This window comes from Anabas testudineus, chromosome 4, assembly GCF_900324465.2.
Source record: "Anabas testudineus chromosome 4, fAnaTes1.2, whole genome shotgun sequence".
Lineage (NCBI taxonomy): Eukaryota > Metazoa > Chordata > Actinopteri > Anabantiformes > Anabantidae > Anabas > Anabas testudineus.
This window is the reverse complement of record NC_046613.1, coordinates 24,786,082-24,813,871: the sequence shown is the minus strand read 5'-3', so window position 1 is coordinate 24,813,871 and position 27,790 is coordinate 24,786,082. Positions and strand designations below refer to the sequence as shown.

The 27,790-nt window shown below is 43.1% G+C and overlaps 2 protein-coding genes across 6 annotated transcripts in view; one reads left to right on the top strand and one right to left on the bottom strand.

Moving 5' to 3' along the window:
• Positions 1-122: 122 nt before the first annotated feature.
• niban1a (niban apoptosis regulator 1a) lies at positions 123-27,645 on the top strand. Of its 5 annotated transcripts, none has more exons than XM_026344867.1 (15): positions 124-273; positions 10,833-10,963; positions 11,355-11,483; positions 11,564-11,678; positions 14,220-14,384; positions 15,098-15,213; positions 17,246-17,350; positions 17,498-17,660; positions 17,804-17,991; positions 18,246-18,392; positions 18,867-18,977; positions 19,616-19,723; positions 20,413-20,524; positions 20,613-21,795; positions 25,342-27,645. In XM_026344867.1, the coding sequence occupies exons 1-14, from the start codon at positions 219-221 to the stop codon at positions 21,764-21,766; spliced, it is 2,799 nt and encodes a 932-aa protein (XP_026200652.1). In that variant the 5' UTR covers positions 124-218; the 3' UTR covers positions 21,767-21,795; positions 25,342-27,645. The 5 variants fall into 5 exon arrangements, with proteins under 5 accessions (XP_026200653.1, XP_026200652.1, XP_026200651.1 ...); XM_026344866.1 differs by lacking the exon at positions 25,342-27,645 and adding an exon at positions 22,493-22,708; XM_026344865.1 differs by lacking the exon at positions 25,342-27,645 and adding an exon at positions 22,464-22,708.
• kifap3a (kinesin-associated protein 3a) overlaps positions 22,859-27,790 on the bottom strand; it is a 31,549-nt gene continuing 26,617 nt past the window's right edge. The window contains exon 20 of the mRNA XM_026344869.1: positions 22,859-24,433. Coding sequence (XP_026200654.1) covers positions 24,334-24,433 — 100 coding nt within the window. The 3' untranslated portion in view covers positions 22,859-24,333. The remainder of the gene's footprint in view (positions 24,434-27,790) is intronic.

Below are 27,790 nucleotides of genomic sequence, written 5' to 3'. Positions count from 1 at the left end.
ACCACCTGTGATCATCAGGCGCCTTCAGGGATCAGGATCAGTGAGGTGTTGTTTTTCCTGTCTGAGCGTCACCGACACGGTTCAGAGTGGGCGGAGAGGAGGGGGCGGGTTCCTTCTGCCTCCGCCCTCGCGTCTTCACTGCTGCTGTCGCAGATCGGTGTGACGCCGTTGGCACCTGAGGACGGAGCCCTACCTGTGGATCTTCTCCCGGCAGCACCATGGGGAACTCACCGTCCAGTCTGCTGGACGACAACAAATCCAACTACATCAAAGGTAAATGCGTAAAAACGCGCGGAGAGGACGCGGCGCGTTCACGGCGTCTCACTGAGCGCTGAGGAGACACTGAGGCGGTTTCTGGGATCTTGTCCACTTTCTCAGCCTCTTGTCCTCATGAAGTCTGGAGACTAACGTGGAAATCTGCATTCAGCCCAGGTGGCTTCTGTCTTAACTCGAATCTCCTCACGTGTTTCTCACTGTGCTCACAGGAAAACTCCTCAAATCCTCAGTTTGTTTCCAGAATCGTGGATCGAGAATCTCCGGGGACTCTGTCCCACACAGCAACATTCAGAGGGGATTTGATTCTTCATGCTTTCACCTATCTGCAGGTCTGATCTGCTCACTCAACACTTTCCACTCCTCTGTGGAACAGAAAACGAGAAGGGAAAGATGACACAGCGCTGGTTGTCTTTTGTCTCCTCTGCTGCTGGGTGTGTCCCTGTGGACGATCTGTAGAGCAGATAGAAGACAGCCTCCTGTTGTTGGTGTGTGGAAGTGAGATGGGCGGTGCACATAACAGGTGCACATGCCAACAGGTGTGAGAGGATGTTGGCCTGTGTGTGCCAACATTTAGAGTCCAGAACACACACGTTAATGCTGATCTGATTCTAAACCTACAGTGCTAAAAGACCCGGGACCAGCTGGAACTTTTCCGAGGCCCTGTGCAGGATTTAGCCTGTTTGGAGGCTCCGTTGGTGGCTGAGAGTAGAAACAGCTGCTAGAATCACCTGTTCTTCAGCTCAGTTCAGGTCTGGTACAGTTTAATTAGTGAAATCTCATCATGTGTTTTCAGAAGCTGCTGCATCAGATTTAAAGAGCAGTTCTTCACTCATTGATTCATACAGACCTTCACTCTTCAGTTAGAGGTTGCAGCTATAACTGGGCTTTTCTGGGACTGGATCCTGTCACATGAGCTTCTTCAAATAAGGACTTTTCCTCTTTGCTGCCTTGAAGTTTAAAGTTGAGTTTGCAAGTGGAAGAACAGTCCTTTGAGTTTGGTTTTCTGACTGTGGTGTCGACCGACCCGTTTAATCTACAAGACGTGTTGCTGTGTCTCCATCTGCTTTCAGTTCAATGACATTTACAGGTGTGGTGTTCAGGTGCTCTGCTGAGCCCCTCAGCCTCACTCGCCTCACGTGAACCTGATCGACACGTCGACCGCACTCGAGGACAGAAGTCCTGATCTGCTTTTTGACCTGGAGAACAATCGGTTAAACTGCCCCTCAGACCTGCATGTGAATCAACATGTCTGCTCTTCTGCAGGTCGCAGATCTTCACTCAGCAGCAGATTTTGCTCTTGTAGTAACGTATCTGAGGTGGTTTCCTATTTCCCGTTGATAGAGACTCATAGATGAAAGTTGGTTAGGGACCTTCAAACACTAACAGACGGAGAGGAGGAGGATGATGTGTAACGAACGACCATGACCTGGGGAACCTTTGGATCACGGTTGGCTCACGAAGCGAAAGACAAAACTCACACAACAGTGATGAAAACGCAGAAAGTCTCGTGTCTTAGGACCCACAGAAGGAAAAGAGCCAGAATCCACAACATGTGTGTTGACACTGGTCTTGTTGTCGTAGATACAGGACACAGTCTCAAAGGTTCAAACGGGAATGGAAAAGTACGAATTCAGATTCAGTCCACTCGGGGTTGTTTTCCAGCGAAGTGCTTCTGCAGTGGAAAATCATGGAGATGTTTAGATCTGTTCATTTTATTGCCACAGTTCATCCTCAGCACGACAGGAGTCGTCTGTTAATGAGACAGTGTGTATGTAAAGCAGCTCTCGGGTTCTGTGGGCTCCTCTGGGTGCTTCTTATTTCCTGCAGTTCAGGACATGTCTGTGATTTCATGTTTGCTCTGTCAGGTTTTCCTGGCCGGGACCAAGGCAGTGATACCTTCCATAACAGAGTCCCGCTGATGGAAACATTCCTGTGTGTGTCTGCAGGGTGGAGTGTGGGTGTGTATGGGAGAGTTAGCTGAATGTTTGGTGGTAGTTTACTGGGTTGGGCTGGACTGGTTTTGTTCAGCATCAGGGTTGGATGACGTGATCCTGCTACAGTAAATATGATTTAGGAGTTGACAGCAGCAGCTTTGGTGGAGTCTGATCTCTTGACGCTATTAAACAGTTTTTTGGACTCGCGTCATTTGTCCTCTTTGTGTCTCTGTTTGTACTTGGGCTGGACTCTCAAGTCAAATTCAGGTCTGTCTGGTGGGAGGCTGTTGTTTTTTTGTTTGGCAGCAAAATCAGTTGTTAAGTAAAAAGATCTCGCATCTCAAGTTGCAGCTTTTCATTTGCAAAGAACCAGTAAATATGTCGTCTGTGGAACTTTTGAGTTTGTCTCCAGTTTCTAAATGAGGAGAGAAATACAGCATGGTGATGAAAATTGAATCTGCAACTCTCACTTTAAACACTTTATAATTAGGTTCTGCAGCCCATATTTCACTAATTGCTCCAATGTGTGTGTGTGTGTGTGTGTGTGTGTGTGTGTGTGTGTGGTGTTTAATGACTTCCCGTGGATGTTTTCCAGATTAACATTTCTGCACCAACAACAGAGCTTGTGAGATGTAGTTAGACTGTGAGAATATGAAACAGTTGATCCCCACAAAGTAAATATCCAAACCTCAGGTGGAGCTGTTCTTTACGACCGTGACCATGGTTCTAACATTTATTTGTCTGAGTCGTTCATCATCCACATCTGGCAGAGTGGCGATCCGTGTTTATTGTTCACAATTTATCGAAGAGGCAACAGAGCAGCTCAGCACGGTGCAACATCTGCTCTCTGCTCTGTGGAGTTCCCGCATTGCTCAACAGTTTGCTCATCTCATCATGACCACTCTGTGACTCATGGATGAACCAGAGAACCAGTACTGTGTCAGTGTGTTCCCTTTTTGAACAGTTTCCTCTGTCCTTGTGGTTGTGGTTGGACTTTAGGCTGCTGATGGTTCTATAAAGGTTTCCCCTGCATGTAGCCGTCTGCCCCGTCGCAGCTGTGTTTACATTGTGCACCGTAAAGCAGAGCGGTTGAATACTCTCAGGTTTGAACTAACTGCATCGAAGCAAGTAGCTCGTTGTCCTAAAGGCCTGAGTAAAGTCGGTGCTTCAGTCTTACTGCAGCTGGTGTTGCTCCGTGTTGTGTAACCAGAGGCTGTTGGGGCATGGGTTTAACTTTGTAGTGGCTGGATTCTGTGACTCTCACCTCCAGTCACTAGAACTAACATCACAACAACAGGGACATACTGGACGTTAACGTGGAGACTCGAGCAATAATTACCATTAAACACGTCAGCAGTGGAAGCGTGACAGTTGACGTGTCCTGTGGTTGGTGTGGAAGGCTGTGATGCTGATACATTTGCAGGTTTACACTGGTGTGTCGCTGCTGTGAGACGGACAGGGACAGGGAACCGAGTCACTGCCACACGGTGACTGGTTTCTGCTGCCGAACCGCTGTGTGTCCTGTTGGTGGGTACGAGGTGTGTGCTGGTATCCTGAGTGTTGGGACTTTTAGCCCTGCTGGTCAGGAACTCAAACAACAGTGTGTTTGCAAGTTTCCCAGTGGAAAAGCACAGTTGAACTCATGACATCATCCATTAAGACCGTAAGAATAAGCACAGGGTTTATTCCCAGTAACTTGTTTTCTGACATTATCAGGCTTTGTTTTTGTTGTCATGGTGCCTTCAGCTGTCATTACACAATCCTACAGATACAGAGCTGCTGAATAGTGCAGCGGTGAGATAAGCTCGCCCCCCCTCTGTGCTGTGGCCCACCTCCAGTAGGAGCCCTTAGCCGAGACCTCTTAATACTCAGCCTCAGTGTAAGTCTGATAAATGACTAAATGTAGATGTAGATATTCAGAGCTGAGGAACTGTGAGCCTTTCCCCCAGTTTAGAAGCCTCTGCCCCCCCACAAAGAGAGGAAACGGCTGCTCACACTCTGCTGGAAACAGAGGGTCCACAAAACGAAGCAAATACAGAAAAATGTTTTTACTGTGTTTCACTTCATTTGTATTAAAGGAAAAGACAAGAGACAAAAAGCCGTTTTAGTTCCGCTGAGGTCGGCCCCTCAGTGCCGCGTTCAGCGTCTGCTGCTCCATACGTGCCGCTCGTAGGATTCTTTAACATGTAAAGATGAGTTCTCTGGTTATATCCAGTCCTGTGTTTCATATTAGGCCCGACGTCTGTCTGAGGTTCGTCTTTCTGGGCACGTTGTTGTTGAGTGTAAAGGAATGTGGAGAAAAATGTGAGCAGAAATTCAGAGCTGGGTGTGACGGACGTAGTTGACGTCATTCAGGTATGACGGTGTGTGAGTTTCAAACAGGCTGTGCACTGTAAGAGTTGGATTAGTTAAAGCTCCCAATCAGTGCTGCCCATCATTAATCAGATGTGTACGGGAAGTTTATTGAAGTGCTGCGTTCAAGTCACAGAGACAAACTTCTACTGTGTTTATTGATCCAGAAGGTTCTTTATGAAAAGCCAGAAGTTTCAGAGGCTCCTCTGTCTGGACAAAAATATTCTGAAACACATTTTCAGATTAAGTACAACTTGCTCTCTGTGAGGACATGTTTCTGTGTCTGTTTCAAAGAAACCAACATACATCTGCTCTTCAGAGCAGAGAAAACCAACTGCAGAACTTGAACACATTCATGGGTTATCAGCAAACGGGCTGATAACAGCTTTTCTGAGTGTTAAAGATGTAAAACATGTTGGGGGGGCACAGTTTCCTGTCCCCTCCCAGACAGTAACTTCTAAAATGAGCATCAGCTTTAGAAACATGAGGCAGAAGGACTCATGTGAGGACTAAATGATGCTGCAGCAGGTTGAATTAGGATGGAACTGAACAGAAACTACTCTCTAGATACACACACACACACACACACACACACACGGTGTCACCAGCGTGCTGCTCCCTCCTGTCCTCACACACCTAATGTGTTTTAGAGATTTTCTGCCTTAAAGCCTTTTGGCTTGGTGTCCTGGGTGTTTCCTGTCTGACAATACAAAGAAGCTCTTGTGTGGAGTTTGGTTGGTTCCATCTGAGCAGCAGCCACCATCACGCTCCACGTCTACAGAATAACATTTGTCATCTCCATTTATTTACTGTTCTCTTAAAGTATTTGGAACATGTTGGGGACTTTTTAAAGTGCCCCTTGAACCAGTTCTGACAAACTGTTGTATACATGCCAGCAGTGTCTGCATACTTGTCCTTTTAGTCAGGGACACTCTCTCCTGCTCTGGTATAAAACAACAACTCTCTTTTACCTTTTCAACTAGTTGGGATTTACCTGTTCTGGATGTTTGGCATGGGAGGTGTAATGGATAGCAAGAAGGACCCAGGTTCAGATCCACCGGTCGGCCTTTCTGAGTGGAGTGTGCATGTTCTCTGTGGGTACACGTCTACTCTAATACTCTAAACTCCTGCAGGACGGCTAAATGCTGTTCCAGTGATGTTTTTACACAACAGCTGGCATCTCAGTGTTAGAGACGTGATTAATATGATGGAAGAGTGTCAGATAAGATAAATTGAACTTCGCTGAAGGGGAATTCTGGAAGTTTTGCACATTGACCACATGATTCTGACTCGTATCAAGTTGTTGTTCGTTGTGATTCTGACAGATTTGGTTTCCTGTGAGCATCAACAGATATTGTTAGTTTGGATCAGGGTCCAGTGAACAAAAGAGGATCAAGTTTTATGACAACACCTGCTGCTGTGGCTGATTCAGTTCAGAGATTCCCTCACCAAACAGAAAATCGATCCACATTTGGAGCTGGACATTTATTTCAGACTGTTCACACACCCAGAGCTGCGAGTCTCTGTTGTACAGAAGGTGAGGCAGGACCTCTGGTGGTGGCGCGATGGAGGGTCCACTCCCAACTTAGTAATCTTATGTACTACTACTACTGCTACTACTACTACTACTACTACACTTTTTGCATACTTCATGTCTTATCTACTGTCACTCCAACATGCTGAGTTTACTCCACACACACTCCCCACGTGGCATCAACGTCAGGATTTATTTTAGCGCTGCTGTTATCACACCACAGAGCAAACAGGTGTGATACACGTGATGACTCCTCATTCAGAGATCTTACATCTTAACTCCATCTTTGTGTAAGTGCAGCTTTTAGTAGGGACATTATGGTGTTTGCTCTTGAACGAGACATCTGACAACTTTTTAACAGATTTCATTTCTATTTGATGGAGAGGTCAGATCAGATTCAGGTGAGTCAGGTTTGTAGAAGTGCACATGGAGGTGTTAATCAAAACGATGAATTCAGGTGTTTACTCCTAGTCTGACACACACACACACACACACACACACACACACACACACACACACACACACACACACACAAAGTCCTAATCCTGCATGTGACTCCAACAACTCCACTGAAGACTGTGCAGTTTGTTTCCTCCATTAAATTCATCATCTTCTGTTTCGTTTACATGACTAACAGCTCTCAAGTGGACAGTTATCACCTTACTGTTAAACAGATGATGAAACCTGAACGCACCCTGTGTTTAAGCTGTTGTGAAGGTGGACGAGCAGGTTTCTCCAGTGAAACGGTGGCTTGTAGTGCAGCTGTAGTGAACACGCATATCTCACATACCAACAGACGTTTCAGGCTCAGATAAGCTTTTCAACACCCTTGGTACAATACTCTCATGCTGGTATGTGTCTAGGAGTTATTGGTGGCTGTAAACTCACTCCGCTCTGCACTGGTGAATGTTGTTGTGATGCTGGAACATGTAAGATTTAAATTTCTCCAGAATGTTTTAAATGTATGAGCATTTTTTGGTGATAACATCCTTTGTAACAAACAAATGCGGCCAAAAGAGAAAAAGGATCTTCAGTTAACATGAATTAATTTCTGCTGGAGCCCTTTAGTACCAGAGTCAGTACAAAGACATCACATGAAACTGCTCCTCCATGAGGGGGTATGGAATGAATTGAAGACAGACCTTCATCGTGGTTCGGGTTTCACATTGTTTTCATTATTCTGAAAAGAAACGACCATGATGCTGCTCTAAATGTGTGTCAGAGACTCAAAGAGGCTGAGTTTGAACTCTAATTATCCTCCAAGCTGAACTTAACCTCTTTGCAGCAAAAAGAAAAGTGACACATCCCAGTTTTCAGGGTTTTTTTTAATGTAGTTGCCAAGAAAAGTGATAAAATGGTTTGAATGACTACATTACTGTATTTTAACTTGCTGAAGGTCGTCTGAAGGTCTATGTGATTATTTATTCCCTCTTTGGTGTGTTCTCTTAATCTGAGCAGAGATTACAGCAAACAAACAGCGGCTAAAGATATGACGGCTCGACAAGAGTTCCACGCAGTGTGAACCGTGTTCCTCCTCCATCCTGAGTTGGGCTCAAACAGCTGGCAGCCAGAGCAGACAAAGCCAAGAAGGACTGAACCAGCTGACACATATTTGTGCAGAGAGTTGTCAGGGTGTGGAGCTGCAGCATAATGAAACTGTCTGAAAGATGAAACCTGCTGCTTTTATGATCCTCCCCAGAGTGAATCGCTGCTTCTACTTTATTAGACAAAGGTTAACCTGCGCAGAAGTAGGACACCGGGCTGCAGTTTACATCACTGCACTGACACTTAAATAAACCGTATTAGTTTCAGTATCGGAGGTCTGGGCGGCGTTTTGCTGCAGATGCAGCACCGTGATCTACAGGAAGCTTAATCAGTGTTTTTCCTGACGTCTAATGGGGCCCACGTGTCAGTAGATGACATTTCTGAGTCGGGTTCGAAGGGTTAATAAGACTGAGATAATTATCTTCTTTGTGTGACTCACATGGAAAGACCACGCAGTGTTCAATTAATACGGGTTCATCCTCTGGGAGTAAGAATGTGGCAACCTGATGGTGTTGGTGAGAACAGAACCTGAATTGTTTGGCTCTGTTTTAGCTGAGACAGGCTCGTCACTGACAGCGGAAACTTCTTTGTGGTCTCTTCATGTTGTTTCTTAATGGTTCCATGTCTCTTTGCAGTGGCTTCGAGTCTCTAGTGGTCTTGTGTGTCTTTTGCTGGTTTTGAGTTTGCATCACTTTGTTGCTGATTTGTCTTTGTGGTGGTTTTTGTTTTTGCTGCCTTGTGTCTGGGATTCATTCTGTGAAAACCTACATTTGATGTCAATTTGTTCAGTATCTGTATGAGTAGAGAGTTTTCAATGGGCTCATCAATCTTTCTAAAATCACCATCCACAGATTTTCAGATGTTGGAAAATGCTCACGACTGGGAGCAGGATATCCACTCCGAGACTGGACTAACCTCTATATGCTGCATTGTTTAGACCTGAGGAAAAAACAAGGAAGTCCCCTGAGATCTCCATCAACGGCTTCAAACTGCAGCTGATGAAGTTTCAGCTCCACACTGTACTTCCTCTTATTAATACTTAACCTGAAAACCAAAGACTTCAAGTATACTCGATCCTCTGCTTCACGTGAACACTTGTCTCCTTTATATTATTTGACAAATTAGATCTTTCTAAGGCAAATTAATGGACATGTGATGTAAAGAAAAAAGGAACTGCATCAACATGTGGTTAAATCCATCAGAGATAATTTGTATGGTTCAAGAAAAATACAATATATTTTATTTGTCGACTCTAAACTGCAGGATGGGTTTCCCCACTGATCTGAAGCTGCTTTCCTCGTGTTGCTGTCAGAGAGATAATGACAGTGCAACACTGACTGAACAGAGCCGGTGATTAGCTGCTGCACACTGTTCTTCTGGGATTACCTGGAATATTTCGTGGATACTGAGCATCTGAAGCTGCGTAAATACTCCTTGAATGGTTTTTTTCTCTGTCTGGTGGATGTGATGTGGTTTGCAGCCGTGCAGAGAGGACACAGAAAATGGGGGTGAACTGAGAACATTCCTCCTGTGACTGTGCTTCAGTTTTTCTGTGAGCTGTTGAGCGTCATGTTGTTTTTCCTGAATCTGGCCCAGTTTAACAGGAACAGAGCGAAATTTGAGAGGATTCTCTTCTCATCCAGAAGTCGTAGGCTGACGAACAGCAGGAACGACCCAGGAGAGCAGAAAGTAAAGGGAATCTGGCTGATAGTCTGCAGAGAGAGCGGCCCTGGAGATTTGGACAGAGACACAGAGTCTGACTGGACACTTACACTTTGTACAGAAAGTACTTGGTTGATCCAGAGAGACGCTGAGTGCGGTCTGATCACAGCATAATGCAGAGATCACCTCGGTACAGTGTGATATCATCTGGTGTTTGTTATCCAGCCTGGAGGAACTGGCACAGAAGGAGAGATGGAAAATAAGCCCAACGATGAGCTCGGGTTTTGTCTTTTGAGAGCTCTGTTGTGTGAGAAGCTTTTGGTAAAATTCAAAACGCAGCAACATCCAAAAAGTTTCGACTGGTTCTGACAAACTTAGTTCCAGCTTCATGTGGTTTTGCTTTAAGCAGATCATGGTCCTTTTTATTTAAAGCAGATCTGGTTGGTGTTTCAAATACAACCAGCCAACACCTCGAAGTGTAAAACTGTATTAGTGGTTTAAAGAGGAGTGGATACTGAACTCTTCCTTTAGCTTCGTTCACTGTGTTCTCTGTATCGAAGTCTGTTTGCACCATGAACAGTTAGTTTTAATAGAAATACGCTGCAGAGGCTGTGAGGGAATCTTTTTCTAAAACATGTTGCTTATTTTTCTAAGTTTAAGGTCACAGAAAGGTGGAAAAGAAAAAGAAAAACCAACAGTTGAAAAGATTCAGTTCACAAAGATGAAAGTTCTCGTATCCTCCTCATCTCGAGTTTGACGTTCCTACTTCTACCAGTGGAACAGAAGGAGCAGTTGGTTTTCATTGAACTTGAGAACTGGGTTATTTCTTTCCATGAATGCTTCTCATTAGTGTCTGTTGTGCAAATGAAAAACTTAAACCATGTGGTGACTCTAAAGTGTAATAAAAGTAAAAATGTAATGATTTGTTCATTTACTTGAGCCTGAAAGTAGAAGAAAAAGTATTTCAGCGTTTCCACTGATCAATGTAAAAAAAAATTAATTGTACATTAGAAATAGAAGCAAAGTTAAAGTCGGATCCTGAAACTCGAAAAATACGACTGAAACATTAAAGTGAAGCTGAATCTTTTCTGGGATTTAGGTTTGTACAAGTTAAACTTCAGCTGAGTTCTTCTGACTGCAGTCGTTTGGATTGGAGCAGCTTTTCTTTCCTACTGTCTTCTAGCTCATGGTGTTCTGGTTGGACCACTGCCTCAGTAGTAACCTCGGCCACATTTATCAAATGACATCACACTGTGTTCTCCATGAATTGTGTTATTGTGGGCAGGTTGTTAGATTTGAATATGGAGATGACTTCATCAGAATCCAGTGCCTCTGTCAGCTCATGCTGCACTGACAGTGGAGCAGGTCACTGATGACCAGAGACGGCCTTTAATCGTCTTTGTTGCAGAAATCCGTCCGGATGTTTCAGCCTCTTTGAAGCCAAACTCTCTGGTTTGATGCACTTTCCTCTCTAGTCTATGATCAGTCTGTTAATAATCTGATTATCTCTTATCTGTGTGTTTGTGCAGGTCAGGCTGAAGCTGAGCTGCAGGAGTTCAGTCCGTATTACAGGAAGCAGTTCTCTGTGGCTCGGTTCTCTCAGGTGCAGGATGAACTGGAGCAGCACAAAGCAAAGATCTCCCAGCTGCTCAAACAGAGGGTACGAGTCTTCATATTTAACCGGTTCCACAGCCCTGAGTCAGCAGCCGCCCATTCACTTCTCAGACTCTGGTTTGATGAGTCAGCGGCTCTGAGTAACAGAGTGTATCTGTATCACAAATACAGACCAGCAAACATCAGGCACAAGACAAAATGCGAGTTCTTCAACCGCACTAATGGAACAACAGAGAGATTGAATCTTCTCCCCATCGTTCTGTCAGGAGTTTCTGTTCTGTGTGAATGAATTGAAGAATATACTGTTCCAGTAATATAGACCCTAATGACAGAAGAAACATGACTTTTAAACCTTTAAAAATGAGAGACAGGTGGTAACTGCTCTACTTTTATATTGAGATTGAGAACAGGTCAAATGTGCTGCGTTCCTTCTGCAGGATGCTCCTGCAGAGGCCGAGGTGCTTTATGAAGGAGACGTCTTTTACTTTGATGACAGCAGGAAGTGGAAGGAGAGGTACGTGGTGGTGCGAGCCAACTACTGCCTGGACTGTCACGACAGCCTGCAGGTGAGCTTAACCACCAAACCAACAGTGACGGTCAAATACAGAACCCCCTGCAAACTTCTTCTTCTGTGCTCTTTCGTCAGAGTTTTTTTAAGGGGGTTCCTCCGCGCTACAAGCTGCTGCCTACGGGCGGCACAGTTCAGACCACAGAGGAGACGTACATGGCCATGGTGGACAAGTGTTTCCCTGATGACGCCAGTGAGTAAAAAGAGCAGATTTACAAAAGGCACCGGGCACTGAGGTCGAGTATTGATCGGCACTCACCGTGCATCACTTCATGTTGTTGAATGTAGTATGTATACTTGTATTCAGTCAAATTGAGTTATTTGAATATTCACTTCTATCCAACTCTTTACAAATGACCGAGCATGTGAACATGTACCCGGCTCCTGCACTGCTGATGGAGTATTTCAGTTTTATTACTTCACTACAGAGGAGGAAAAGTCCATTTAACTCCATTACATTTGTTGGACAGCCTTAATTACTTACATGAAGATTCTTAAAACCAAATATAATTAGTGAATAAAGGCTGATGTATCATTATGAAGCAGCTGACAGTAGTTAACGTTTGCCTCTGTAAGTATAAGTCAATAATTGATCTTTATCTATCCCCTGCCTCCTTGCACCTACCCACCTTCACCTTGTACCTAGTAAGTCATTTTGGATAAAAGCATCTGACAAATGAATAAATGTAAAGGTCAAACTTTTAAAACCATCCAGCAGTTTGTGAAGTGAACATCACACCCTGTCCTGTCAGTTCTGCTCCTCAAAGTGTCCTTGCAGGTGGATCAGGGTCATTACAGCGTCACCTGTAAATGTCGTGTACGTACTGAGTGAACGGCTTCTTCTTACACAATGCTGTAATTTGGCTGTTTGCACACAAACATGTTTTCATAAAGAAATGCTTCACACACTGAACACAGTTTGTCACAGTTGAGAAAGTCACACACTCCCAACTCTGGTGCATTAGGTTCAGCTCAGAGAGATGAACTCCCCGTGAGTCGGCACCTGTCTGTTTGGTTTTATAGCTTTTACTCTGCAGCATAATGCAGGTTTCATGCTGCAGTAACTAAATTAAATCTCTGTTTGGTTTCAGAAGCAGTAACATATGTGGGTTACAACTTTCTTTAAAAGAAATTTTATTTCCACAAATAGATTTCCAGTGTGACAGACTGAGAGCTTAATATCTTAAAAAACATCCTCACCTATTATTAAAAGTGAGGTTCGTCTGAGGAGGAAGTACAGTATGATTAGGATGGTTTTCTACATGACAAGATTAGAAACACCTACAACCTGTGATTGGAGCCGGCCTCCGGGATTTAGTGGATGATCCCTTTAATGAAACCATCATTGTGTCGAGGGTTTAGCTGTAGAACTGGTTTCCTTGGAAGGTCCTGAGCCAGAGTGTTTCCAAAGAATTTACCATTTATTTTCCCACAAACAGAAGTCATGTGAACCGCACCATGACAGACAAACGCTCCCTTCATGGGATCAGCCTCTGCCAACATCCCTGATCCTGCTTTCACCGTCCTTATTCTCACCTGACTTTAATACGACACTACAGTCAACACAGCAGGTTGGCTGCAGACTTAATTAACTAATTAATTTGCTCTTTAGCATTTTCTAAATAGCAATTAAAATGTGAAAATAAGACATTAGAGCCAGAAGGAACACAGCTGTTTCCTATTTTCACATTTATGTAATCTGTAGAGAATCATGGAGAATATTAACTCCACAGTTGATTATAGTTGATGAAGGTAATTCCCACCTGTACGTTTCTTAGCAAATCACAATCAAAAGACAAAACACAGGTTAGACAGTAACAGCTCTCCTCTCAGAACCAAGTTGGTCTCTAAACTAAACGTTATTTATTTCTCTAATATCAGAAAGAAATCTGGCTGCACACTGCTGAAGGTGATAGAGTCTTAACTAACAGACATTTGGATAGAAATGAGTAGATGGTAGGTTTGGTGCAGCAGGTATATTACACAACTCTCCATGTCGTCTGTGTGTGTGTGTGTGTGTTAGAGGACGTTTAAGAGTCTTATTGCTTTTAGGGAAGAAGCTCTTACAAAATCTGGGATGATACAGTATGAACAGTCCCCTCTGAAGACTCTGGAACGACTGAGGACAGTTTGGTGTTTTTGTTTTACATAAGAAATTAAAAAAAGAAGAAATAAAAATCTTTGTGTCCGATCACCCAGGTCCTGTGAGCGTGTGTTTCAAACACTAAAAAGCTAATTTGCTGTTCTAAAGTATAAATCAACATTAAAACCAGAGAGCTGTGAATCCTGAGCCTTAGAGGAAAAACAGAGGTGCTGCACAAACATACTGAGTCAATACAACAAACCACTGAACAGATGCAACTTCTTTCATTAACTGTGACCTGAGGGCATTTTACTCATCAAGTCTAGTCAACTAAAGCAGAAAAGCCTCATCTGGTTCAGTTGTGTGGATAAAGGAACCTCCACTGAACCTTTAACAGTCTGATAACATTACATATGAAAGCTGAGAAGTCATTGATGCTTCAATTTGGAATCTACCATCCTGTTAGACGCAGCCAGCGGCGGTTAGGATTTACATAAGCAGCATTACAACACATTCAAATCTAAACATGTAAAACGGTTGTGATGGGCCGAGGGCTGCGAGTCATCTGGTGATGGTGCTGCATGAAAGATAAGAAGTTAAGTTTTCACACTTTGGTTTCTTTGTGTTACTACCTCATATGTTCTGTTCCAGGTGTGAAGGAGGACTTTGGTCCTCCTCTGGCTGGGATGCCGGGCGAGTTTCCGGTCTACCTGCGTCTGCCCTACAGGAGCGACTCCTACTTCTGCTTCAAACAAGAAGACAAACAGGCCGCCTTCATCTCCATCCTGTCAGATTGCATCCGGCACCAGAACCAAGGTAGAATCTTCTCAATACAGTAGGTCGCAAAACAAAAAGCTTCTTTTACCAAAGAAGAAAGTAGATTTGTTCTTCGTTTGGCTCAGTAATATTGGAAAATGTGATAATACTTGTATGTGTCAGTACATTTTGTAGTATATTCTGTAAACTTACTGCCAGTTCCAGCTGCTACCAGTGAATTTTGGACGTTTTAGTTCCTAATTTCTCAGAATTGCTGCAGATAATTTTCTGTCCGTCAGCTTAGTGAGTAATCACCCGATCATTTCAGTGTCTGGGTGCTTGAACAAATAAAGAAACTGCCACGTAGAGTGGGGGTCAGCAGGAACTCCATCCTGCCATGAGTAACAGCCCAGAAATCTGCTGTCACTGACTGCATGAATCAGATCTGACCGAAGCCTCTGTTCTCCAGTAATGAGGAAACTTTTCCGTCCTTGTGGGCATCAGCGTTTGAAACTCACAACAGACGCTGGTTGTATAACATCACTTGAACCACTTTTTACTGTTGCCACAGCAACAAACTCACCACACCAGTTCTGATCTTTAATCACGTTGATGTCGAGCGTGCTGCTGATGATTTAAATCTGATTCAGCTGATAAATGTCACGTTGCAGCGCAGAATCAAAGGGAACGTACTGACGACGCCGTTTATTCAGAGTGAGCTGCTTTTTTAAAAACCCTGTTGTTCGTTTTATTTCCTCTCTCCATCTCTTCAGACTTCCTGAAGAAGGAGACGTGTGAAGTGCAGGCGTTCCTTAAAGCCATCCAGCTCTACAGACAGGACAAAGGCAAATACGAGGCCTGGAACATGCTGATAGGAAGTGATGTCAGGGTACGTACCCATCTCAAGTCCTGGCCTTAATTTATCCTGCAATCTACAAGGAGACGTGTCACATGCAGTTTGTTAAAAATAGTCAAACTGAAGAGGATGGAAAGAAACCACCAGCTGAGGTTTAGCTGAAAGAGAGAGAACCTGAAATGTTGGGATTTGTCCTTTACTGAGCAGGTAACTGAAGGACCACAGACAGTCGTGTATGATTTTTAGAAACGATGACTGCAGCTGGAGTTATTTAGTGAAGATGCTGAATCAGGTCCAGCTTAGCTTAGCATAAACCCAGAAGCAGAGGGAAACTCTTCACCTTCATAGAAATGGAAAAAGGAAGATTCCAGCGTTTACAAGTGAGAGCGAGTGACGACCTGGAACAAGTTCGTGAGGTCCATGAGGTTGCCAGGTTTGGTACCGTTGTTCATGTACAGAGACTAAAACCATCTGGCAACCCGTGCAGATACAGACGTTACCATAGATGGTTTGCACCACATTACCCCCCCCCCCCCAACAACAAATAACAGCTTTTTTCTGTTTAATGATAAAAAGTAATTGGATAATTAATTAGTGGTGTTGGGAGGTGGATTTTGCAGCTAGCTGTGCTAAGCTAACGCACATTGGGACACATAAGAGTAAAAGTGTTATTATATTCCCACCTGCTCTGTTCACCGGCTTAAAGCGAAATAAACAGAGAAACTTTTCCTCCCCCGTCCCCATCATCTCTGCCCTCCACCTCCTCCTCCGCGTCACTGAGCTTCCTGCTCCGTTTCCCTTTAAAGTGGAGCAGGAGTGACAGCATAATGCTCCATTGTGGTGGAGGTCACTCACATTGTGCTTGTTCAAAAGTAGCTGGATGTAAAAGGAAGTGAGACTCGGGGTAGGAAGCCAACAGTGAGGTCATCGGTGAGCACCCCCCCCCCCACACACACACACCATTCAATTTGTTCAGCATTAAGTCATTTTAACAACATTTCCTGTTGTTCCAAAGTGCACATGCTTACTTACCAGCTTTTTTTATTTTGCATGTAACACACACACACACACGTCCATTAGTAGGAGCTGAGGAATAAATGGAATGAATCAAACGTTGGCAGCAGAAACTGTTTCACTTAATTTTTTTTACAACCTCAGTTGCAAAATCCTAAATCAGTCACGTCGTCAATTTGACAGTTATTTGGAGAAAAATGTAAAAGTGTGTGTGTGTGTGTGTGTGTGTGTGTGTGTGTGTCCTTGTCTGCAGGTAGTTTAGCTACAACAATACAGCTGAAGTTACATCAGTAGTTAACTAAGGTTCATGTTGGTCACTGTATGTACTACACTGAAATGATTCCAGTACTTTACATCTGTTTTAAATGGTTCATTTCATCAGTTTGACAGTACTAAGGACAGTAGATACTTGGAATGTTCTTGTACATGTTTTGCGGTTGCCTACTTTCACAGTTATATATACATAAAAGCTGAGTAGTTAAGGGACCGTAACGAAGGGTTACAGTTACTTTTCTACCGAGGGACAGAAGTTAAAGTTTGTTTTTTTGTACTTTTACTACAAGGTTATATAAAAGTTCAAACTGTACACAACAGGACATGACAGACTGGAGTCAGTGATGTTCCCCGTTAGGTTTTTAACCACAGATTTCAGTTAGATAGGCTCAATCTGGAGACATGATCCTGTTATCCGTGCATTTATCAGCTGATAAGTAACAAGAAACCACAGCACAGATTTGCCAAACGATGCGCGACCATTCAGAACCAATTAATTTTTTTTACCACACAGGACTGACGGGTTTGTTTTCACACTGTAAAAAGTTCCGTTTTGTAAATGCTCATCAGCCACAACATTAAAACCAGGGGCAGGTGACGTGATTAACACTGGGCCGACACAATAGGCTGCATATATTCTTAGATAAATGCCCCAGAGAAAGTGAATCTGTCAGATAATAAATCAGACTCTTTGGAGTTAAACTCGAGGTTAAATGATCCATTTTAAAAAAACTCATGGGACGATAATATATTTAATTTAAGTTCCGTTTATGTGTAGGTGATGGCGAACCTGGTGATGGAGCAGCTGCTGCCCTTTCTGGAGACAGACCTGCTGCCTCGTCTTAAAGCTAAGAAGGCGGAGAAGAAGAGGGTTTGGTTTGCTGTGAGTCTCTGTTCGACACCTTAATCTTCACAACACATTCTGCTTCTTGCTGTGAGCTTTTCCCTGAATTCATTTTAATAAAGTGCTGACAACTGAAATGTCATTAAAAATGAACTGTTTTTGACAAATGCACTGATTGGACTCAAGACGGTGGAGGCAGCGTACATCTTGGTCCAGGAGCATCTGTTAGAGGGTTTGTCCGTGCTGAAGGAGGAATGTCGGGCTTCGGTCCAGCAGCAGGAGGTGCTCATGCACTCAGACTTGGACCAGATCATCAACTCAAGATGGCAGCTGGAGGAAAAGATCCAAGGTACTTTTTCTGTTCTACTAGTTGATCAGCACGTTCAAAACTGCCTGATAATGACTGTGGGGTAGAGAACAGGGAAAGGTCTGCAGTGGCTCCTTCCCTTCAGGAGCGAGGAGTTAAAAATAAAGGTTTGTTTCCTTCTGCAGAGAAAGTATCAGAACCAGCAGAGAAGCTGTGCTCCGAGTCCGTCCAGCCGTATCTGGGCTCAGTTCTGGACGAACTGATGGAACCAATCAGCTGTGGTTTCCAGGAGGGACGACAGCTGAGTGAGAGCATGATGGACCAGGTGTGTGAGCAATTCCTGTTGGGAGGAGAAAACGAGCAAGTGAAAAAGGTTTGTTCATAGTTACAGTTCTGTCAAACCCGACATAGGACTGTAAGATCTGTACTGAAAGTGTGACTATTCTGAACAGAGACCACATTCGTTTTAATGGCTCTACTCTAAATGTCAGACAGTCTTTCAGTAAACATTATTAAATACACACTGCTCTGTTTAAAGTGATGATTTTAGCATTTGCTGGAAAACATGGAACCTTCATATTCTGTCTTTCACTACGTCTTACTGACCCCCACCTCTCCCTCTGACAGGCTCTTGCTAAAATGGCCAGACCAAACCTGTTGAGCTGCTACCAGAAGATCGGCTCTCTGCAGGACAAACTGCAGCACCTGCAGGAGAGATTTGATTTCTCTGACGTCACAGGAGTGATCCACAGCGCTCAGATCGACCTGCAGCAGGTACAGCTGCTTTCTCTGTGACATAGTGAAATCCCAAACCCCTTCTCCTCACCTGAGTTCTACAGCCAAATAAATCTTCCTTTGAGGAAATATTCTGAAACACTTTACGTTCACATCAAATCTAAAACAGATCCGAGTTTCACTTTTGCAATTAAATCGTGGAGAAAAACAACTTTTTCCTCAATATTCCAGTTGTGAGATGCACCTGTGTCGTCCTTCAGCCAAACAGCTGAGCTCATGTGTCTCTGCTCAGAGTGTGAAAACTGTTCTGACAAAGTCATTTATCAGCCAACATTTATGACCCACTTGCGATTTTCCGTCTTAACAATCATTGCAGAGTCAGCTGTGGGCTGCTGGCGATTCTTCACACTGAAGTGATTTCCATCTGTCTGCATTAAGCTTTTTTTGTGCTGGAAATGGGTTTGCACTCCCTGCTGTCTGGCCTGATCTCCTCCTGTGTTTTTTTTGTTTCAGCTCATGGATAACGCAGCATTTACGTTCGAGCAGCTGATGCACAAAGCTGTCCAAGACAACCCAGAAAATGCTGCCTCCGCTATAGAGAAGGTTAAACACAGAGTGCTCAAGGTCAGACGATCATTTGTAAAGTAACCACACAAAACCTGCAAATGCTGAAAGTGGCTCTTTCAAAATTAATTAGATTTACAGGATAAGTGGAAAGGGTAATGGGTGTTTTGGGATATTATCTCTCGATTATGACTTAATGTACTGTTTTACTATATAATTAGTGTTTGCATGCTTTAGCAGCAGTTATGATAAATATCTGATTTACCAGGTGATGAGAACACATTAGGCACTGAACTTTTTTTTTTTTACCTGCAGTGGGTTTCAAGTATTAACAGGTCCCAAAAAAATCTCAAAATACTGCAGTACCAGCATAGTTTATAGTGTAGTACTGTATGTATTATAGGGTTGTTTTTTTTTTACAATGGTTTTTAACATACGATATCAGGCAGTTATGTTTCATCCAGTTATAAATAAATAAAAATGAGCTGCAGTATGAGTCAGTAAAAGCAGGAAGGCATCTCCCATGACAGCTGTTTACAGTAGACAAACTTCATTAATGAGCTTCATATGTAATGTTGTCATAGTATATACAGACAGATAATTATTAAAAGCCAAACCCGAGAGAACAGGAACCAGACTACTTGAAAATAAAACTTTAATACAAATGCGCTGACCTTTAACTTGTCGTCCGCCTGCAGCAATATGACTATGACAGCAGCACAGTGAGGAAGAGGATCTTCCAGGAGGCTCTTGTTTGCATCACTCTGCCCTTTATCAAGAAGAACCTGGCCCACATCTGCAAAACTGTGAGTCTCACACTCACACATACATTATTGTATGGCAGTCAGTGTGAGGACACTCATTGACATAATTCATTCCATAGCCCCCTACTGTTGCATGTTTCAATTTATCACATGTACTGCCTTTACTCTAACCCTAATCATCACAACTAACCGCCTCACCCCAAACTTTACTCTAACAAAAACCTAATTCTAACTCTAAAACCTAGTCTTAACCCCAAAATTGCTCTTTAAACACTGTTCTCATTGTGAGGACTGGCAAAATTGTCCTTACTCCAAAGGTTAAAAATGTATGCTGGTCCTCACAATGATAGCCATACATGCACACACACACTTTTATATCTGCTCCAGGTAAATACCAGGGGTCAGATATATAAAAAAGAAACTGTGCTGATTAAAGACTGTGCACAGAAATATACATACGCGTGGTTTTCTGATTTTCTTTTTGCCGTTTTGACTGTAACTCATTGTGAAATTAAGGAAATAAATCTCTGCAATCATCAGCAAAAGCGATAAAACACAACTCAGCTCCCAGCAGTTTCACAATAAGTTAGAAAACACATTTGATGTATGTGTGTGTCCACCAAGTTCACACACACACACACACACACACACACACTCTAAAAATTCCATGTGAATATGTTCCAAGTTCAACCCAAACAAAACCAAATACTAACTCATCTGTCTCTGTGCAGGAGCTTCAGGGTCTTGAACAATTTATCTACGCTGACTATGCAAACTTCATCCACGTTGAGAATGTTTATGAGAGCGTCCTACTGAAGATTCTGGACAAGGAGGTCACCAAAGGTACGAGAAGATGCACCGATCACACCAGATAAGAAAAGACCAGTGGGAAGAGTCACCTAATTCTTTCTGTGTTCTCTTTGTCCTGCAGTGGTGAAGGAGGCCGCGAACCTTAAGAAGCACAACCTGTTCACAGACAAAAAAGACCTAGTCAGCCAGTCCAGCCACTCCAGCCTTTCCTCCCCCTCCCCATCAGCATCCACTCCAGGCAGTCCAGCCATGTCAACTGCTCCTCTCAAATCCTCCTATGAGCCCCAGCCCCCCTCTCCCCTTGTGGATAGCTGTCTCAAGAGGATCAGTCAGGCGAAAGAGACACCTGCAGCCAAAGCGAATGAAGGCAACCAAACTGTGAAGACAGAAGAAGATGCATCTGTTGCACTTGAGACATCAGCTGCAGCCGATACAGCCACTCTGAATGAGATGCCTGTAGTTAATGTAGAAACAGCTCCAGAGACCGTGGTCCAAGAGGAAGTGATTTCTGTCGAGAAAACTGAAACAGCTGCTGAGCCTGAGATGCAGAGCACAGATGCTGTAAAAGAAGCAGAAATAGTGGTTTCAGAAGTTCCCACAGTTATAGAAAGTATAAAGACAGATGCAGAAGAAGAAGCAGAAGCACAAACAGACGTTCCTGTGCCAGATCCTGATCCCACTAATGAAATGTTAACTACAAGTGGTTCACTGCAAGTAGCCAGCAGTGAAGGCGAGGCACAAAGCTCAGAAATGAAGTTAGAGGCACCCTCTAGTGGTGAAGCACCGGCACTCACACCTGAAGACGTCAGCGTGGACATGACAGAAGACGCAGAACCAGTCACTGTCTCAGATCCCAACTCTCTGGATGTGTCAGTAGGGAGCGAGTCTCCGGTCTCAGATCTGGAGTCCATAGAGGAAGCCAAAACAACGCAGAGTTGCGACGACCAAGTCTCAACTGCCTCGGATGTCTTAGAGTACGAGGCCAACATCAGGAGTTCACCTGTGAGCTTTGATGACAAAGCTACGAGCGACAAGGTGTCTCTTCAGGCGCAGATGGAGGCTGTGGGCGAAGGCATCGAAGCTGGATCGAGTGTAAACATGGAGGCAACAGCCATAACAACCTCTCAGTCTTCTCAGCCCGCCAAAGAAGAAGCCCCGTCCAGCCCTGCACCCCGTCCACCAGACTGCATCAAGGAGATCCGTGACCTTGTAGTGGAGGTGATTGAAGTGGAGGAGCTGGTGCAGCGTTACCCTAGTGGAGTTCCAGAGGAATGAAGCATCATGAGCAACCACAACTGCATTAGGCAAGTATTCTTTCTGCAGAACAATGGACAAGACAATTAACGATGTTCTGCTGCAGTGTGCTGAGCCAAACTATTACCCGAATACAAGGACAGCCACCGTTTCTGACAAGAAACATTCAAGCTTCCATGAACACATATGCATGAAATTAGACTAAATTATTTAAACGGTATCATTAACACAAATTATATCAGCTATGTCAGTTATAAAACCAGATGTCTCCTCAGTGACTTTGGTGGGATTTTAACGCTACTATTATTTTTGCACCAAATCGTTTTAGAAAATCTAGATTTAGAACCATTTTATTACAGAAGATTGTAAATAAATTTCTCAAATGCCATTAAGCTGTGGTTGAGTATGAATCTATTTTAAAGGAGAAATCCGACAATTGAACATTCACTTAGTCTCGTGTCAGTATGTGATTAACATACATAAGGTGAGCAGGGGGAAATGTTTAAAAATACACCGACCAACACCTCTGAAGCATGAACATGACATATCTTTAACTACATAATTAAAAAGGAGTTGCATGTTGGAACCATTTGTTGTGGTGGACGATACAGAAATAAAAATTGTAAGAGCTGTTAAGAAGTATTTAAAAGTACATGCGCCACAACATTAAAACCACAGACAAGTTGAATGAACAGTAAAAAATTTAATTCCTCTACAGTACCTCCATGTTGCTTCCATGTGCTTTAGATGTCACAAAGGAAACCAGCTGCTGCTTCGTGTGGATGCTGTTGCCATAGAGACTTGATCATCGACTCCAACAGTGCTTTTTACCTGCAGAAACCATCTTATACAGTTTTACTAAAACAGTTTACAGTACAAGGACATGGAAGAACATCTGACCATGAACGGTTCTCCACTTTAATGCTGGTTATTGGAGACAATGTGCAAATATTACTAATAAATGAGAGACTATACACAGATTGTCTCCCCTCTCTGGTTGGAATTTGGGGAAAACACAAATGACTAGTTCCATTTGCCAATAAACCAAATACAGCTTAAGATACTTTGATTATTTATTTATGGTCCACAACAACTTTAACCAAAAACAGACACACTGTACTGAGAAAAATGAAAAATCTGCAAATAATCCTACATCTGAGACAGATTAGACATTAAATATAGTTTGACTAATACTATTCCTTCTATTTATTTGATATATTGTTTTGTATTTCAGCAGGTCAACAGTGCACATCAAGAACAAGATAAAAATAAAAGACAGCAGATTCTTTAACATTTGTTCATATTTAAAAATGCATTTTTCAAAATAAAACAAAGGCTGTTAACATTTCAACTTAAATTACATTCATATAAATAAAGATAAATTACATCTTATCCAGTGCTTGGATTTTATACAGTCGATTTGAGTGTTTTCAGTTTCAGTGTTAAAGGTGAAAAAAGAAATAAGTCACTTTAATAGACAATAATTCATTTCTCATTTTCTAAGACATTTCCTGAAAAGAACCATGGAAATTGGTCCTGATAACGCAGGAGATCCAGACAAGGTCGTGAGGCTTACTGCAGTTTATAAGAAGCTGTTGATTTCCACAGTAATTACTTTAAAGGAAAAGCTTCATATAAATATAATTTAATATGCATTTATAACTGGAACATATCAGAACTGGTATACTTTCATATAGACTCATTTTATATTTACAAGACCCCAATGAATTGCCAGTTGAACAAGGTATTCATAATGCCACTAAAATGTCTAACAGAAGTCTCCAAACACCTCCATGTAGTCTCATCAAGTATTATTGCTGTTAAAAGATAAGTCTGGTGATATTCTATATTCTTGTTCTTGTTAACAAACTGCAAAGAAAGCTAACAGTGAATATTATATTAATAAGTTTTCTGTGTGCATTGAAAACCTGCTGTTTTTTTATTCCTCTGTCACCTAGTGTCACACTGACACTGGGTGACATGTTCCTTCACGAGCATGAAGTAGCTGCTGTAAATGGCTCTGCACATGGAATTTGGTGAAAATTTTAAAAATACCACCAGACTTATATTTCAGAAAACAAACCTTTCCTGTTTTTTGCCTAAAATGTTTGTGCATCATCTCAGCAGGCAGACTGTGGTAAAAGGAAACATTCAGTTGTGTAAAATCAAAATATCTGATTGCAGTTCAGTGCTTAATCAACAGCTGTGAAATGTTACGCTTCGTTACACAGGGAGAGTTGATATTTCAATGTTATTTACAATTTAGTCTGAATCAAAATGAAATCAATTCCAAGGCTCTCCTCAATGTACTGTGTAAGGTTTAAAGTTTAAAGGTTTAAAGACTTTCAAGATTTTGTACTCTTGGATAAAAAGACAGTGTGTTAACATCAAGCAGCGATTTGATAAACAGCATGGACTGTAATTATTTACAGTAAGTCTATCACACACAAATGAAAATGGAAAAGACATGTTGATAATATTCCTGTTCAGCAACACATACGATATCAGGGACTCAACTGCATCTGAACAGTGACTGTACAGTATTTACTTTACTGCATGTGTAACACAGTGTGTAAGAAGATCCAGATTTACCGGGGGATGTTGGTGGAGTTGTAGAAGAAGTGTTCATCAGGACGGAAGCCATAGGCGCTAACGGGTCGGTCTGATGGGACAAAATGGTCTGATGAACTGTGTAGAAAAAAAACCCCAAAAGGGAGAGATGGTGAAAATGTTTATTATCACATATAAACAGACAGGTTTCATGGAAATCATTTTATTTCAACAGAGGAAGCCAGACAGAGACACACAGACTGTATTGGTACCTTCTACATCATCTGTGTATCACCCTCTGAATTTGCTACTTCACACGATTCTAGCTTTGAACTGCCAGTTGGACAAACCAGGTTATTTCAGACTAGATGAAATATCTCTAGACTAATAGATATAAAAATAATTGTCAGTTGCAGCTGTACCTTATTATATTAAATGATCTCTGATACCGTTATGACAATATGAAAAATACTGACTCTTAAATTTAAACCATTAATGTGCCAATGAAAAGTATTCAAAGTTGGACCCAAAGTTTGTCTGTGAAACAGTTTCATTCATTGGGACTTGTTACAAATCAGCTGAGGTTAGAAGAGGTTTGCTTAAAGCTGTGGTGGCCAATCCTGGTTCCAAGTGACTCCACAATGCATATTTCCCAAGTTTCAGTGCACTGGCCACATCCAATTAGATGAATCAAATGAGCTTTGTGATTGCACATAATTAGCTTGTTTTATTGATTGATTGTTGCTGCAGCTTCAACATCTGATCCAGAGACTAAAACCCGAAGAGTCTGTTAGAGCAGCCCATGGAGTCTGAATCGCATATGGAATTATAACTATTACATATGGTTGGCATAATGTGAACAGCAGCAGAATAAATTCAGGTTCACAATTCATCAGGGACATAATTAAATAACACACCACTAGGTGGAGCTCTGACACCAGACATCTGTCAGGGAAATCCCCAACCCCACGGCCACACAAATCACCGTCTGGACAAAAAAATAGGCTCATAAAAAGTTAATGTAATATTCATCTGCCCTGATGCAGGTGTTGGACATCCACAATGAGCCCGAGTTACAGAGTGCTAATGGCTGGAGGGGTAAACAGCAGAGCGGCCAAGCCGTAAAAACTGGAGAGATGTCAAAACACAACAGCGTGATGGGAGCGGAGGGCTGACGGCCAAACCTGGAGGACCTGGCTGCCCTCCGCCTGGCAACAGAGGCCTGTTGAGGGGGATGATAAAAGACCTGTATCTGCACCGTATAAATCAGTACCTATGGGGATGTGGATACAGAAGGTGGGGGCTGATTTCACGCTCCGTTTTCTGACCAGCTGCTGGGAGTTGGTGTCTGGTTTTGGGGTCACAGCGACTGGCTGCCATGTCAGGACGGTGCGGTTGATGGATAAACTGGACTCTGATGGATGACACCGTATCTCACACGTCGGGGGTGTTCTGCTGCCCGGCCCCTCATCCTCTCCCAGTCTTCTAAAATATGAGCTGTTTGCTTTGCCCCTGCAAGCGCCTATAATGACGTGTTGTTTTTAGCCAAATCACTTCCAGCGATCACTTACACAGTTTGCAGCATATCCCCAAGTCCCCCCCTCATCTCCTCCTCCTCTGCGTTTTGCCTGTGCCCTCTGTTCCACCCCCCAGCCCCAAACACACTACCATCTCCTCTCTAGGCAGAAATATGTCTTTTTCCTCTCCGCACGCTAGGCCTGTCAGGGGGGATTTGAGAGCCAGGCTAAAGGAGGAGGAACACTGGAGCTCTGAGTCACACCATCTGCCTCCGTGCCTGCCTGTTTCTGTGGCTGGCTGACTGGTTACAGCTCAGCCTAGATTCTCAGGACGTGCACAGAACCTGTGTGAGCGCTGACGTACAGTCGGTGTAAAGATTCGAGTTTTTCAAGTTTAGGACAGGACTGCTTTGATGGTGAAAAGACACTTTACAGAGCAGATGCTAAGATCTGTTCACCTCCAACACTGTTTAATGTAACCAGGGCAGAAATGAATCCTGAATATTTTTTAATTAAGATTAAAAAATACAATAGTTTACACTAAACATTACACACTAGCCTTTACAGAATTCCGGTAAACAGCTGTGTTTTTTGCACGTGTACCTGAGTTTATTGACCAGGTATCTTTCACAGCATCTGTTTGATTTATTTTTTTTTAGCCCAGCTGGTCAACTACCAGAGATGTAGCTGCAATATTTCTCATTATGAAACATGCAAATCAACCTGTCTGCCACTGTATTCACTTCATGTGTTTAACTGCATATGTTGACATGCTGACAAAATGAGGAGGGGGTAGCCGGGGGTCACGAAGACAAAGGGGCCTAGTGTTCCCACAAATGCCAGTTTGGCCCCTGAGGAGCAGATGCAGGAGGTGGCGGGCTAAGCAGCGGGGACACGTCCCGTCACGCAGAACATTCCTCGGTAGTGAACAGGAAAGGGAATCAAGCCTTTTTCCTCCTTGGGTGTGACCCTTCGCCCCCCGCGTCTGTCTCTTCCAGGGCCCCTGCCAGGCCCCGCTTTGATCCCTCCGTGCCGTCACTGCTTAGGTTACAACTAACCAACACACTAGCACTGGTTAAGAAACTGCTTCCCCTCCCCGACTGCCCCTCCCACCCTGTATCTCCACCTGATTGCACCGCCTCTCTCCTTCTCTTCTGCATCACTTCTCTCTCTGGCTCCTCGTCACATCCTGACAGCCTCTCAAAGCGCTCATTGATTCTCCTGTTTGTGTGTTCACAGTCCACTCATGACACACTGTCATGGCTCTTTCTACTGGACACCTTTTACCTGCCTACTGCATCCACTTCTGTCAAATCTGTCTAACAATATTTAACGTTTTTACATTAAATGAACAGCTTTAAAATCATTAAACCCATGTCAACAGAGGTTTAGCCACTAGCTAAACATCTATAGGTTATCAAAGGTAGCGAACCTAATAACACACTAGAACACTTCACCTTCGTGTCCAAGTAATTTAAGTCCTCTGCTGGTTCGGTTAACAACAGCTTCAGCTTGTAAACAAATGCACATGTAGTGCTGTCCTGGGAACGGTCAAAGTGCGATTAGTAATTACAACAGTGGCGTGAACGTGAATTAGACAACTGCAGGGGAAGCCACAGAGCACAAATACCAAATCGTATTGGGGTTTTACCCACACTTGAATTTCAGTCCCATTCCAAAAATCAACATTTGGTAAAAAACTAAATCTAATTATATCAGTAATTACTGCATATTTGATGTTTTTGTTTCACAGTTCTCACTTTTCTGTCCCGTTACAATTAGCTTGTCACAAACCCTTGAGCAGGATGGCTCCGTGGCAATATTGTCTTAATCTTGTACAGTATACAGAGTAAGGTTACTCCTGTGCACTAACTTCAGGACTTTGGTGTCGATATTACACAGCACAAGATAAACAGGGTGGACAATATAATAAAAACACTAGTTTGTATGATTAAATACAGTATCACTGCTGAAGAAA